This window comes from Balaenoptera physalus (assembly GCF_965194825.1).
Source record: "Balaenoptera physalus genome assembly, chromosome: 2".
Lineage (NCBI taxonomy): Eukaryota > Metazoa > Chordata > Mammalia > Artiodactyla > Balaenopteridae > Balaenoptera > Balaenoptera physalus.
This window is the reverse complement of record NC_138883.1, coordinates 120,623,646-120,638,948: the sequence shown is the minus strand read 5'-3', so window position 1 is coordinate 120,638,948 and position 15,303 is coordinate 120,623,646. Positions and strand designations below refer to the sequence as shown.

Below are 15,303 nucleotides of genomic sequence, written 5' to 3'. Positions count from 1 at the left end.
GAAAATATATACACACAATTTATAAGAGTATTCTTTAAATATTCCATGAGGAACAGGTTACTATGAATTAAAAATAAGAATGCTAATAAAATATGTAATACCTTTTAAAGTGCAATGAAACATCAAGAAATTATAAATCTTTTAATTAAATGCTTCTTCAGTGTATCTTACCCAGGTGACAATATTAAACATGTATAAAATTAAAGTCACAAAAATGTTACTTCATCTCATTTGTCAACTCAGTAAAGTGAGGACACATCAATTTAGGTTATAGGAAGGGATGTCCTGGACAGGGACTCAGGAGACTAGCATCCAGGTCATGGTTCTATCACTAGGTAGTTGTATGATCTCTTTGCCACGTCTCAATTTACTAATCTGTAATATGGACTATTTAGAACTTGTTCAACATTAAAAGTCTATCAATCTATTTTCACAGCACTCAGTAGTACTTGTACTGGTCTTTTTTTTTTTTAAATATTTATTTATTTATTTTTGGCTGTGTTGGGTCTTCTGTGCGAGTTGGGTTTCTGTGCGAGGGCTTTCTCTAGTTGCGGCGAGTGGGGGCCACTCTTCATCACGGTGCGCGGGCCTCTCACTGTCGCGGCCTCTCTTGTTGCGGAGCACAAGCTCCAGACGTGCAGGCTCAGTAGCTGTGGCTCACAGGCCTAGTTGCTCTGTGGCATGTGGGATCTTCCCAGACCAGGGCTCGAACCCGTGTCCCCCGCATTGGCAGGCAGATTCTCAACCACTGCGCCACCAGGGAAGCCCATACTGGTCTTTTTTTATGGTAATAAACACGTAACATAAATTTACTGTCTAACAATTTTAAGTATACATTACAGTCTAATTAACTATATGCACATGGTTGTAAAACAGATCTCTAGAACTTTTTCATCTTGCATGACTGAAACTCAATACCCACTGAACAGTAACTTCCCACTTCCCCTCACTCCAGCTCCTGGAAATCACCATTCGACTTTCAGTTTAATGAGTTGGACTACTTTAGATATCTCACGTAAGTGAAATCATGCAGTATTTGCCCTTCTGTGACTGGCTTATTTCATAAGGTTCATCCATGTTGTAGCATATGGCAGGATTTCCTTCCTTTTTATGGCTAACCAATATTCCAGTGTAGGTACATACATTTTCTTTATCCACTCATTTGTCAATGGACATTTAGGTTATCTCCCCCTCTTAGTTACTATGAATAATGCTACAGTGAACATGAGAGTGCAAGTATCTATTTGAGATTCTAATTTCAATTCTTTTTGGGTAAATACCAAGAAGTAATCCCATATGGTAGTTCTATTTTTAATTTCTTGAGGAACTGCCATTACTGTTCTCCAAAGCAGCTGTACCATTTTACATTTCCACCAGCAGTGCACAAGGGTTCCAATTTCTCCAAATTCTTGCCAATACTTGTTACGTTCTGTGTTTTTGAGTTTTGGATATTATGTATTTTGGATATTAACCCTTCATCAGATATATAAGTTTCAAATATTTTCTCCCACTCTGAAGTTTGCCTTTTCATTTTGTTGATTGTTTCATTTGCTGTACAGAAGCCATTTAGTTTGATGTAGTGTCACTTGTTTATTTTTGCTTTTGTTGTACTTTTGGCATCATATCCCCCCAAAAAAATTCTTGCCAGGACCAATGTCAAGGAGCTTTCTCTTCATGTTTCCTTTTAGGAGTTTATGGTTTCAGGTCTTACATTTAAGTTTTAAGTCCATTTGGAGTTAATTTTTGTGTATTGTGTAATTTTTGTGTATGGTCCCCAACCTTTTTGGTACCAGGGACCAGTTTTGTGGAAGACAGTTTTTCCACGGACAGGGGCGCAGGGGCAGTGTGTGTGTGATGGTTCAGACGGTAATGGGAGCGATGGGGAGTTGCAGATGAAGCTTTGCTCATTTGCTCGCCACTCACCTCCTGCTGTGTGGCCTGGTTCCAGGGGTTGGGGACCCCTGGTGTAAGATAAGGTCCAATCTCATTCTTTTGCATGTGGATATCCACCATTTCCCAACAGCATTTACTATTACCCAACAGCATTTATTGAAGAGACCACCTTTTCCTTTGTATATTTTTGATGCCTTGTCAAATCTTAGTTGACTGTATATTTGTGGGTTTACTTCTGAGCTCTCTATTCTGTTCCATTGGTCTATGTGTCTGTTTTTATGTCAGTTTGCTTTAATCTTAATTATTTCCTTCCCTCTGCTAACTCTGGGCTTAGCTTTTCTTTTTCTAGTTTCTTGAGGTATAAAGTTGTTTGTTTGAGATCTTTCTTCCTTTTTAATGCAGGCATTTATTGCTATGAACTTCCCTCTTAGCACTGCCTTTAAGCATCTCGTAAGTTTTTGTATGTTATATTTTGTCTCAAAATACTATCTAATTTCTCTTTTAATTTCATTCTTTGATTCACTGTTTTTTTCATGAATTTGTTTAATTTCCACATATTTGTAAATTTTCCAGTTTTCTTTCTGCTATTAATTTCTATTTTCATTCCATTGTGGTCAGAAAATATACTTGGTATGGTATCAGTCACCTTAAAATTGTTGACTTGTTTTGTGACCTAACATGTGATCTATCCTGAAGAATGTTCCATGTGTGCTTGAGAAAAATGTGTATTCTGCTGCTGGTGGGTGGAATATTTTGTATATGTGTATTAGGTCCATTCAGCCTATAGTGTTGTTCAAATCCTCTGTTTACTTAATGATTTTCTTTCTAGATGTTTATCCATTATTGAAAGTGTGGTATTGAAATCCCTTACTTTTACTGTGTTACTGTCATCTTCTTCCTTCAGTTCTTTTCAATGTTTGCTTCTTATATTTGAGTGCTCTGATGGGTGCATATGCATATATATTTACAATTGTTATACCTTCCTGAAAAATCGACCTTTTATTACTATATGATGTCGTTCTTTATCTCTTCTGAGAGTTTTTGACTTCAAGTCTATTTTGTCTGATATAGGTATGGCCACCTCTGCTCTTGTTTGGTTACCATTTGCATGGATTATCTTTGTCACTTCTTTCACTTTCAGCTTATGTGTGTCCTTAAATTTAAAGTGAGTATGTTGTTGACAAAAGATTTTGATCCATTCAACCACTGTATGTCTTTTTACTGGAGAGTTTAATCTATTTACATTTAAAGTAATTATTGATAGAGAAGGAACTACTATTGCCATTTTGTTAATTATTTTCTGTCTTGTAGTTATTTTGTCCCTCATTCCTCTCCTGCTGTCTTGCTTTGTATTGTTGATTTTTTTTTTGTAGTAACATGCTTTGATTCCTTTCTCATTTTGAGTATCTTCTATAGGTATTTTCTTTTTATTTATTATTTATTTTTTTTGGCTGTGTTGGGTCTTCATTTCTGTGTGAGGGCTTTCTCTAGTTGCGGCAAGCAGGGGCCACTCTTCATCGTGGTGCGTGGGCCTCTCACTCTCGTGGCCTCTCTTGTTGCGGAGCATAGGCTCCAGACGCGCAGGCTCAGTAGTTGTGGCTCACGGACCTAGTTGCTCCGTGGCATGTGGGATCTTCTCAGACCAAGGCTCGAACCCATGTCCCCTGCATTGGCAGGCATATTCTCAACCACTGCGCCACCAGGGAAGCCCTATAGGTATTTTCTTTGTGGTTGCCACTGGGTTTACATAAAACATCTTAGAGTTGTAATAATCTATTTCAAGCTGATAACAACATCAATCACATACAAATATGCTATACTTTTACTTCTCCCCCCCAATATTTTATGTTACTGATGTCATAAAATACATATTTTATATCATGTATCCATTAACATACTTTTATAGTTATAGTTATTTCTACACTTTTGTCTTTTAATTTCTATAACAGAATTAACAGTGATTTAACGACCCTCCCATTACAGTATTACAGCATTCAGTATTTGTCTATATATTTATGTTTACCAGTAAGCTTTATACTTTCATATGCTTTCATGTTGCTATTTAGTGTCTTTTTGTTCCCACTTGAAGGACTCCTTTTAGAATTTCTTGTAAAGTAGGTCTAGTAGTGGTGATGAATTCCCTTAGCTTTTATTTATCTGGGAAAGTTTTTATTTCTCCTTCATTTTTGAAGGATAGTTTTGCTGGATATAGTGTTCTTGGTTGGCCTTTTTTTCTTTTAGCATTTTGATTATAACCTCCCACTCCCTTCTGGCCTGTAGTGTTCCTGGTGAGAAATCCACTGATTGTTTTATGAGAGTTCCCTTGCATGTGACAAGTTGCTTTCCTTTTGCTGCATTCGAAATTCTGTCTTTGACTTTTGATAAGTTGATTATAATGTGTCTCTGTGAGATTCTTTGGATTCATCAAAGTTAGGATCTGTTGGAATTCTTGAATTTGGATTCCCTTTCCTTCACTAGATTGGGAAATTTTAGGCTATTATTTATTTAAATAAGCTTTCTGCCCCATTCTCTCTTTCTCTCTCCTTTTGGGACTACCATAATACATACACTGGCCTACTTTACAGTACAGCATTAAGTCCCTTAGGCTTTTTTCATTCTTTTTTCTTTTTATTCCTGACTGGATAATTTCAAATGACCTATCTTTTAGTTCAATGATTCTTTCTTCTGTTTGATCAATGCTGATCTTGAATTCCTCTAATTTTTTCAGTTCAATCATTGTATTCTTCAGCTCCAAAACTTCTCTTTGGTTCTTTTTATATTTTCTACCTCTGTGTTATTTTCATTTTGTTCATATATCATTTTCTTGAGTGCATAGAACATCTTTATGATGATTATTCTGAATTTTTTATCAGGTAATTCATATACCTGTTTCTTTAGGGCTGGTTTTGAAGATTTATCTTGTTCTTTGTAGGGGCCATGTTTCCCTTTTTCTTTGTGTGTCTTGTAACTTTGTGTTGGGATCTGCACATTTGAAAAAACAGGCATGACTTTTAGACTGTACATACTGGCTTTGTAAAGGGGAAGACACCAATCACCTTGACTAGGGAATTAGGCATTCTCTGAAAGTTTTGTAGGGGATAGGACTTCTCTGGGCCTGCGTGTGCAATTCCTCAATTAGAAAGGCTTGCTGGTTTCTATTTCAGGCGATCATAATCTCTTGCTCCCTCTGGTGTCTGCCTGCAGCACTGCAAGTTCTCTGGTTCTCAGCAGCAAGCTGCCTTGCTCTCTCTTGTTCTCAGGGGCTGCCAGGCATCCAAACTATGCCAGTTTCCTGTCAGTGCCATAAGTCAGGTGAGACAGATACAAGTCCCCTGGCAATCCTCCAAAAAGCCAGCATGCAGGACTCACACTCAACTCCCCTCCCTCCTAAAGGGGAGAACCCATGAGCTGGGGTATTATCTTCTAGTGTGGAGCTGTGCCAACTTGAGAGAAGGGCAATCATGAGTAAAGCAAAACAGTTCTTCTTACCCACATCAATGTGGCTGTTCTTGGCTTTGAGATCATCTGGGGTATTGCAATATCTTAACTGTTTCCCAGAGTTCTCATAATGGTATTTTGGTCTGTATATAGTTGTTAAGTGTCTCTGTGGGGAATGAGAACTGGGACTTCCTATTTTGCCAGTTTGCTCTTTTTCACTGGTCTTTTTATTGCCTTCTAATGTGCATGTCTGGTCTCCTCAAGGAGACATTTTGAAGGTAGAGGCATACTTTTCTATGCACTGAATGATTTAGGTACAGAGAAGATTCTTAACAATCACTTATTGAATGAAATCTGCTTTAACATATTTTAAAGTTTTCATACTTTTTGGAAGATAATACATCTCTGTTAGCCTTCATCCTAGATCATGCCTGTCTAAATGTACTGTTTTTACAGGGCTCCAAATAAATTCCTCAAGACCTTATCTTAAAAATCCTACTTTGAATCTGCACTGCAAGAAAAAGCATGGACTTTTACAGTGCCACATATGCTAATTTAGCTTTTGTAAAAATCATAATCCAGAATTGTAGAATTTCCACCCTTCCTCAAGGCATGGGCAAATACAATTTCTTCCCAAAAGCCTCTCCAATGCTTCAAGTTAGAACTCATTCATTCATTCATCAAATATTTAACAGGCACCTCTTATGTGCCAGGCACTCTTTTAGGCTGTGTGGGCTACTCTGTAGCTCTGATTATGTTACAGAACTTCTCATAGCTTTTCTTTAATGTTAATGTATGTAAGTTGTTCCTTCTTCAACTGTGGGCTTCTAGAGGGAAGGAACTGTGTCCAATTCACCTCTGTAACCCTGGAATCTGTACAATGCTTTGCACATAATTGAGATGAAATACAAGAGTGCTAAAACAAACTCCAAACAGCTAGATTGGGGGAAAAGAAAGTCTTCTAAACCATCTCAGTTTGCTGAAGAACCAGAAAGGCTGAAGTGCCCTATAATCAGGTGTTATATAAATTCCACCAGATCTCAATTAATTAGCTTCTTTTATGCTTCTTTCTAGTCCTTCTGGAAAATGTGTTGATGACTATTTTCTATACTTTACTTAAAGGTTACTAACAAGTTAGTGATCCATATTTCAGTTACATGTATATCAAAACAAGTCAGCAATAAAAATGGAAATGCACTCAAGTGATTTCCAGAAATGTAAATATCACCATCACTAGCTACCACCACCCTCCACTTCCCCAACTTATAAAACATACCCTCCTCTCCCACCTATCACAAACTCTATCACAGCAGTATTAGAATTGACAGCTAGAGAATAAAAAGCCAAAAGGAACAGCAGAAACCAGAAAGTGCCACATATAGGAGGGATAAAATGTGTTCGACAAACTAATGACCCAGGATCCCAGTTCTAAACTGAACAAAATAAACATAGAATGTGGTGAAATCCACTGGTTGGGAGATTAAAAGTTTTCTGAGTGTCAAGAAACCTTGAAGTCACAAGTAAGGGAATATTATTCAAAGAAAACTGGGAATTTCAAAATACAGGGAGAGGATCAAGCTACTTTTACAAGCTCCTGGTACATAGTAGGCACTTAGTAAATGAAAGCTATTATGAGGAGCTAAGGTCTAGCTCAGATGTCCCTCCTTTGTGATGTCCCAGGCACAGGCTACTGAGCTCCTTCCTCTGTGCTCCGTTATACTCTGTACAGGTTTCCAACACACCATTTTTATATGCAATTTACATATTTATTCCCACTCCTATGCAGGAATTTCCTGGATGGTTGGGATCATGTCTTATGCTTCTCTGGAACTGGAAATAGTAGGCGCTTACAATTATTAAGTGAGAGAATAAACAAACTACCTCATACAATAAGAAAAGGTTTCGATTATAAAAGAATGAAGGGCTAGGATGAAAGATCTTGTCTATAAGTCTTCTTGCTCATTCCTTCGCATTTCAAATGTCTCTTTTGTTACTTGTTCTGTTCAAAGTACATTTACGTATCTTCTTCCATTAGCAATATAGAATAGGTTTCACAGAGTAAATTCTTCCAGATGATGCAGCGTGCAACAGTGGGAGAGCATGGGGTTTGGTTTTTTAGTTTTTACTTCTTATTTTGAAGTAATTTTAAATTGGTAATGGAAGAATATAAATTATATACTTTGAACAGGACAAGTAACAAAAGAGAACGGCTTTTAAATGTGAAAGAATATGCAAGAAGACTTAAAAACAGGATATGATGCAAGAATGTAGAGTTCCCTTCACCCAGTATCCCTACTGTTAACACCTTACAAAACCATAGTATAATTACCGAAAGCAAGAAGTGAGCCAGTAAAATTAACTATTCTACAGACCTTATTTGAATTTTCAAGTTTTCTCACTAACGTCCTTTTTCTGGTCTAGGATCCCACATTACATCTAATTGTCAGATCTCCTTAGTTTCCTCCAGTCTGTGACAGTTCTCCAACCTTTCCTTTTCTTTCATGACACTGACACTTTTGAAAAGTACAAGTCAATTTTTGTGTAGAATGTCCCTTAATTTGGGTTTGACAGACCTAGGCTGGACTCTTGACTCCATGACTTACTATCTATGTAGCCTTGGGCAAGCCAACCTTTGTGGGACTCAAGTTTCCTCATCTGTAAAATGATATAATAATACTGACTTTCTGTTTTAAAAATTAAATGAAGCAATATATATTAAAATACCTGGAATATAAGGCCATACCACAAATGCTAAGTCTTTTCTCCTTGCCCCTGCCTTTCAACTATTTCTGACAGAATTTTGCTAAAAGTGTAACCCGTATTTCAATGCCTTCTTTTATAGATAAAACCACATATAACTTAGCCCTCAAGTGATGACTCAGTGTCATCACTATAAATAGCCATTATTGCACTGTGTAACAGTTCTAGGTCTGTGTTTTTTGTTCTCTCTCACTGCAGTCCCTTCTCATTGTCAGTATGCCTGCATGTAAGGGCCTCATCATTTCCTTTCTGATTTTCAGCTTGAAACATATGGGGTTCCATTTATTTACTTATATATTCATCAAAAACATACTGAAGCTACTGTGTCAGGCCCTGTGTTAGGATCTTGGAGAAAGTGATAAATTACCTCCTGTCCTCCTTGATTTTATGGCTAGTTGGGGAAATGGACAAGTAAACAGTTAATTACAATTCAATGTGATTAATTCTATGAATGACATAATGCAGAGGAGCATATAAGAAGAACACCTAACCTGGACTTGGGGAAAGAGTCAGGTTGGGGAAGGTTTCATAAAGAAGGTGCCATTATGTCTCAGTAAAGGTCTGCAGAATGTGTAGAAATTAACCAGATGGAGAAGGAAAGAGGGCAAAAGGCACACAGTTTAGGAAGAGCTATTAGAAATACGTGCTGAGTAAAAGTAGATCGGTTCTGAAAAATAAATCTCCTGTGTTATAAACTTGCAGCTTGAGAGCGATTTTGTGCCAATACCTCAGGGGCTCAGAAACTTGACCAGGAAAATTCTGGCCCCAGGGCTGTGTTCTGGAAACTGCAGTTGACAGACCTAAACCTTTGGATATTATGCTGAGCTTACCTCTTTCAACATCTGTGAACCGAAGTAAAATTTAAGGCTACAATTGGCTGCTTGTTCCCATTTCAAAAGTATAACAGGTTTGCCCCTTTCTGACAGAGGAGTTTCTTGCTTCAAAAAAATATATCAATGGTCATCAAAAAGTCCTTTTTAAACTGACCCTTTTAACTGAGCTGGTAAGAGAGGTTTTGAGACTTTCCCAGCTGTCTTCCCTTCTACAGCACTCATTCCTATGGCCTCAGAGGTTTGCCTTTGAGCCTAACTCATTCCAAAGCTCTAGTCTGACCATGTAAATTTATGATCTCAGCAAGTACTACAAGTATATTACCCATCAAATACTGGAACTTAGGAGAATGCAATATAAGATTTTCAAATTAAGAGGTTTTTCTGCCAGTTCCTATTTTATTCTTCCAGTCATCTTCACTTTTTTTTTTTTTTTCAATCTGGAGAGTAAATAAGCTTTTAGTTTTCTCCACAGGGGATATTTCTCAAATCTTAGCTGCTTCTAACTCAAAGCAATAATATTACATACCGTCAACTGGTGTATGAGGAGGTCCATTAAGAAGGTAATCTTGTTACTAAACAGAACATCAGTGCAGTTTTCTGAACAGTTATTGCAGGTGAGGTTGTAAACATTGATTGCATTGCAGAGAGACCTAACAGAAGGAGAAAAACACCACTTATAAAACCCGTGCAGCTCTTCTCTAAACAATTTAAAATACATAAAATGAATGGTATAAAAGCAACAGGCATGGGATAGAAGTCACTCTAAAAAAAAAACAAGCCAAATATTACTAGGTGCAAGGTCCATCAGCTAGATATAAAAGCTTGTAATTTTTATCCACAGCCCAGTGTTCATTAGTAACTAATTCTTGCCTCTTATTAATTTCTTAGTTGCAGCAGCAGGCAATGGAAATGTACTTACCAGTCTACTGACAAGGTCTTAATAATCTAAGATTAGATATTACCCAGGAATTTTGGGATCTAGAATTCTTTGAATAATACCCAGAAAAAAATGTCTGCCAAAGCTCCTGTTGCTAGATCTCCTGGTCGACAAGGGCAGATGATGGAAGAAGGGAGCACACATGAGGAGAAACTAGAGGCTTTCCCTGTGAGACAAGAACTGCAGAGTTCTGGGGAGTGAGCACCACACCTGCTCAGAGACTGAGCAGGGGAGGACCTAGAGAGTAAAACAGTCTAAGGTCAAACCCACCAAAGAAATGCTTTTTTTTCTTAAGGATTAAAAAATTATATGCCACTGTTCAAAGAAACATTTGGAGCAACACTCAATGGGTATTCTTCTGAGTGCTTTGAAAACTGTGATTAACCTGCATTGCCTGAGTGATCAATGTTGATTCCTGCCTGTCGGACTAAATCTCCTGCTTAAGTCCTACGTATAAGTGTTTTGATTTAGTCCCTTACAATCAATCCTCTAGAACAACAATTCTTAAAGTGTGAACCATGGACCAGTAGCATCAATATCACCTGGGAACTTTTAGAAATGCAAATTCTCAGGTTCCACCCCAGATTACTAAATACTAGAAACTTTGGGGGTAGAGTCCAGCAATTTGTGTTTTAACAAATTTCACAGGTAATTCTGATGCATCTTCAAGTCAGAGGACCACTGTTCTGGAATAGGGGCTCTAGAGTTTGACAGAGCACTAGCAACACCTGTATATCTTTAAAGATATATACTTGCCTGAGTTCCTCCCCTGGAGATGCTAGTTGGGGAATGGGACGGCTCTAGACATCTGCATGTTTCAAAAGCTCTATGAGCAATTCTGATGTATAGCTAGAGTTGAAAAGTCCAGGTCTAAGAACCAACAAGTGAGTATTCATTCATTCAACAAATATCTAAGTGCCTATGATTTTTCAGGCTCTGTGCTAGGTGGACAAGACAGACAAGCTCTCTGTCCTCATGGAGCTGATGCTCTAGTAGGAGAAAGATGGTGAAGACAGCCCCTCTTGTACTTGTAATCATCTGTTTGTCTGATATAGTTGTATCTTGCTTCACATAATTGATAGGTTCCTGAAAACTGAGCATTAGAATACATTGGTTAAGAGTAGAGGTACTGGAATAAGACACTAGGTTAGAAACCCAGTTGTGCCATTTGAGGTTTTAGTAAGTTACTCATTTAATATCTTAGCATCCATTTTCTTATCTATAAAACTGAGATAATAATACCTAAGCTTCACATGGTTATCATGAGAATTAAATGAGATAACAGATGTAAAATAGTATACTTAGGACAGTGCCTGGCACATGGTTAAATACTTAATAATGGTAGACTTCGTTAGGGTTATTAATCTTATTATTCTTGTTAAGAATAATGCACAAATAAAACATTAAAAAATCCAATCAAAGCGTGCTATAGAAGCTAATAAAGCTTCTATAATAATATAGAAGCTAATAAAGCACAGTGTGTCCCAAATTTTTTCATGGTATACTGGCATAAACAATGAAAGGACTCTAAGTTGAAGGGAGCCAGGAGGAGGTTCAGCTCTGGCCTGACTTAATCCCTGAGGATTGTACAGGAAAACGTGGCCTACATGTAACTCATTTACGACACATTGGTTGGAGGCGCTACCTAACAAATTCTCCACAAATGCAAATCAGCATTATTTCAGTTATTAGGTAACATATTTAGATTTTTCAAGAGGGCTTTTCTTTTTAATTTAAAAAATAACATGTATTTGTGATTATAAAAATAATTTTAGATAACTGTCATAACTTTGGGAAAGAGAAGCACAAATAAACAGTAAAAAACTATCAAGAGATGATTGGTATTTGTACTTCCAGTCTTCTCTTCTTACAGATATTCACTTAGTTAATATGTGTACAATGAATATTTCTCCATGACATTTAATATTCTTCTATAGGGACTTCCCTGGTGGTCCAGTGGTTAAGACTTCGCCTTCCAGTGCAGGGGGTGAGTGTTCGACCCCTGGACGGGGAGCTAAGATCCCACATGCCTCGGGGCCAAAAAACCAAAACATAAAACAGAAGCAGTATTGTAACAAATTCAATAAAGACTTTAAAAATGGTCCACATCAAAAAAAAATCTTAAAAAAAATTCTTCTATAACACTGGTCTTCAATTTTTTTTAAAAAAGCAGCAGAATGCTTTCTTACTCAGAAGCTTAAAAGCTAACAAAATCTTTTTCAGAAGCTTAAACCAAAGAATAGATAAAATAAGACCTCTTCTGACTGAAGCAGAAGTGGGGGACCCAGGACCCTACTTTGTTCTCCTCTCAAAGAGCCTTGAAGGGTTCCTCAGAGACCTGGGGACACCTGCGGGTGTGTTCCCTTGGAGTACAGTAAAAACTACTGAGCTTCAATACAAATAAAATTTAACTTGGTAACTTTTTGAATAGGAATGATGACCTTAGTACAACACACACAAAAAAGCATGGTGAAAAGTATCTCCCTCTTACTTATTTCCCTCAGCCACTCAGTTCCCTACCTTAGAAATCACCATGGTTACTAGTTTACATATCCTTCCAGTAGTAGTCTGTGCATATGCAAGAGTTGTTCCCTCCCACACAAATGGTATCATACAAGATTTGGAGGGTGAAGTGAGCCAAGGCCATCTTCCCGTGCCATTGGTTGTTGTCCTTATCAAGCAAGGTTTGGAAAAGTGAGGTTTTCCTGCAGTAGTATTCAGGTTCCATTTCCCGAATTCTGTGTGTCAAGAGCCAGTGGGATAACTTGTACTACTTGATTTGATTTCCTAACCTCTGATCTGCAGCCTTAAGTACCCATTCTGTGGTTTCCTGGTTGTGAGAGAAAGTCGTGTGTGGCATTAGCTTATTTCCTTCCTAACTTGTGTTCGGCCTCAAAGGGAGCAGTGCCCCCAGTGGATATGTCTGGTATTGTTTTGGAGTCAACAAGAAAAGGTCTACAACTTTTTCCAACAGTTTTGTAAACATCCAATTTCTTATTTTAAATTCCTTTTCTGATTAAAATACTTACATTGAGAAATATTATAGATTTTAAAAGATGGAACAGTGTCATCCAATGGATATAAAATTTTACTTCAATCAATCCCTTACTATTGTGTCCAATTTTCAACGCTATAAACAACACTGTTTTAATATTCAGAGTTCTTAGTTATATGCCACAGGAAGTAAGCTCTGGTTGATTTAAATATTAAGGAAATTAATTGACAGGCTATTGGGTATATCATAGGATTTAGAAAACACAGGCATAGAGGTTACACTGCCCGGACCAATATCCAAATCACATACCATGAAATTGATCTGCTAAAAAAAACACTGGGCACCATATGCCACAGCTTGAACTCACACTATGATTTTGGACACCAGATGCAGCTGCCTCCAATTGTCAAAAGAATAGAGTTTGGGATGTCCTTGCTTCTTACTTCATTAGCCTCAGAGTAGAAGTCTGGAGTGGGTATGTTGGGTCGTGAAGCCCAGGTCACAAGTTTATATACTAGACACAAAGAATACTGGGAAGCAAATACCTGGCATTCTCATGCTCTATAGTGGGAGGGCCACATTATATGCTTGGGAGCTCCACAAACATAGGATGTGCTCAATAGCACAACTCATGTTCACAATAGCTGTACTGAACAAACCCTTCTGCTTCCTTAGGATAAATTTTCAGCAATGATAATTTGAGTCAAAGGATATGAACATTTAAGATTTTTGATAGACACTGCAAAATTCAAATTGCCTGCCAGAAGAAAATATTTTAAACCAATTTATACTCCCAGAAAAAGAGTTTCTCCATGTTTTTACCATCACCAGATAATTTCATTATAAACAACTGTTACTGATCTGACAGCTAAAAATGGAATTTTTAAAGGTTGCATTTCTTTTATTACTAGTGTGATCAAAGACTTTTTCATGTGCTTATTGCCAATGTATATTTATATTTTCTTGAATTATCACTGTGAACCTTTTACCCATTTTTCTATGGGGGGGGGTCTCTCTTTTTCTTATTGATTTATAAGGCTCTTTACCAATAATAAAGATATTAACCTTTTATCATCATATGTAGCAAATAAATTTTCCAGTCTGTTGCTTATCTAAATTTTTTGGTTTTTGTCATAAAGAATGTTTTCATTTTTATTTGATAAAATCTGTCAAACTTTCCCTTTAGTACACCTGGGTATTGTGTAAAACTTAGAAGGACCTTCCCACTTCAAGATTATAAAAACATTCTTTTAAATTTACTTCTGGCATTTTCATAGATTTTTACATTTAAATGCAAGCTATGAAATTGATTGTGGGATAAGGTATAAGGTAAGTAGCCACTTATCTTTTTGTTAATTATTCTTATCCTCTATTTTAAAATTTTTATTGGAGGTTTTTATCTTTTTCTTAGTGATTTATAAGGATTCTCTCAATATAAATATAACAAAGGGTTAATACATGTTGTTAATAAATTTTCCAGTTTACCTACTGCTATTAATTTTGCTTGTTATTTTGAAGGCATTTTTTATGTACTGAAGCTAAACAATTTTAGGTAGTCAAATAATTCTTTCTTTGTGATTTATTTTTTTCTTCCTTTCCTTTTATCCTTTAAAAGGTTATTCTTCACTATAAGATGAGGTAACTACATGTCTGTGTCTAGCCATTTGTATTTATTTTTCTTTAATCATCACTGCGTGTGGTAATTTTATGGTTTTATAATTTACTATCAAATCATTTAAAATTTATTTTGGTGTGTGGCATGAGGCAGAAGCCTAAATTCCACCCCCCGCCCCAGAGATTACTCAATAATTCACCTTTTCTCTACTGGTTTGAAATGCCACCTTTACTATAACTATATATATAGGATATAGTCCCTGGTTTCCTAGTCTAGTTGATAATATTGTTCAGCATTGTGCCAATATCACATTGTTTTGTGTATTGCAGCTTTATAGTGGGACTAACATATGTAACTATAGATCCCTCAAGGCTTAAAAAAAATGAGGGTACTATATTTAGAATGACACGTGGAATTATAGTTCTATAATTGTATCCTCTTTTCCCTTTGGTTTTGATCTATAATTTTTATGGTCTTGATTTCTAATCTCTTTTTTTCTGTCTTATTCAATGAAATCCCTACAACTTGTCTAAAATCTTTTGTGGACTATCGTAAGGCATAAATAAACATACACATGAAAAAGCAAACAGCACATGGTAGGGGATTTTGTCCGAAAGCCCTCTGTGCTTTACATTAAAGAAACTGCATTTACTAGTAAAGTATGGAATATGCATCTGTATAATCTTATGCTCACAAAACTCTCCAAAGAAACTTCCACAAAGAAACTACTTTCTGATGAGAAAAAAGCGGAGCGGGGGTGGGGGGGGTGGGGGTGGGGGTGGCAGTAACCAAAAATCTCAGGGTCAGGAAAAACTTGTCCACTTAGTAGAAC

The 15,303-nt window shown here is 36.9% G+C and overlaps 1 protein-coding gene across 10 annotated transcripts in view; it reads right to left on the bottom strand.

The window, feature by feature from the left end:
• The window catches only part of SCAPER (S-phase cyclin A associated protein in the ER), a 467,951-nt gene that overhangs the window by 114,752 nt on the left and 337,896 nt on the right, over positions 1-15,303 (bottom strand). For all 10 annotated transcript variants that reach the window (XM_082452595.1, XM_082452600.1, XM_082452599.1 and 7 more), the window contains one exon: positions 9,451-9,574. In XM_082452595.1, the coding sequence (XP_082308721.1) occupies positions 9,451-9,574 (124 nt within the window). The remainder of the gene's footprint in view (positions 1-9,450; positions 9,575-15,303) is intronic.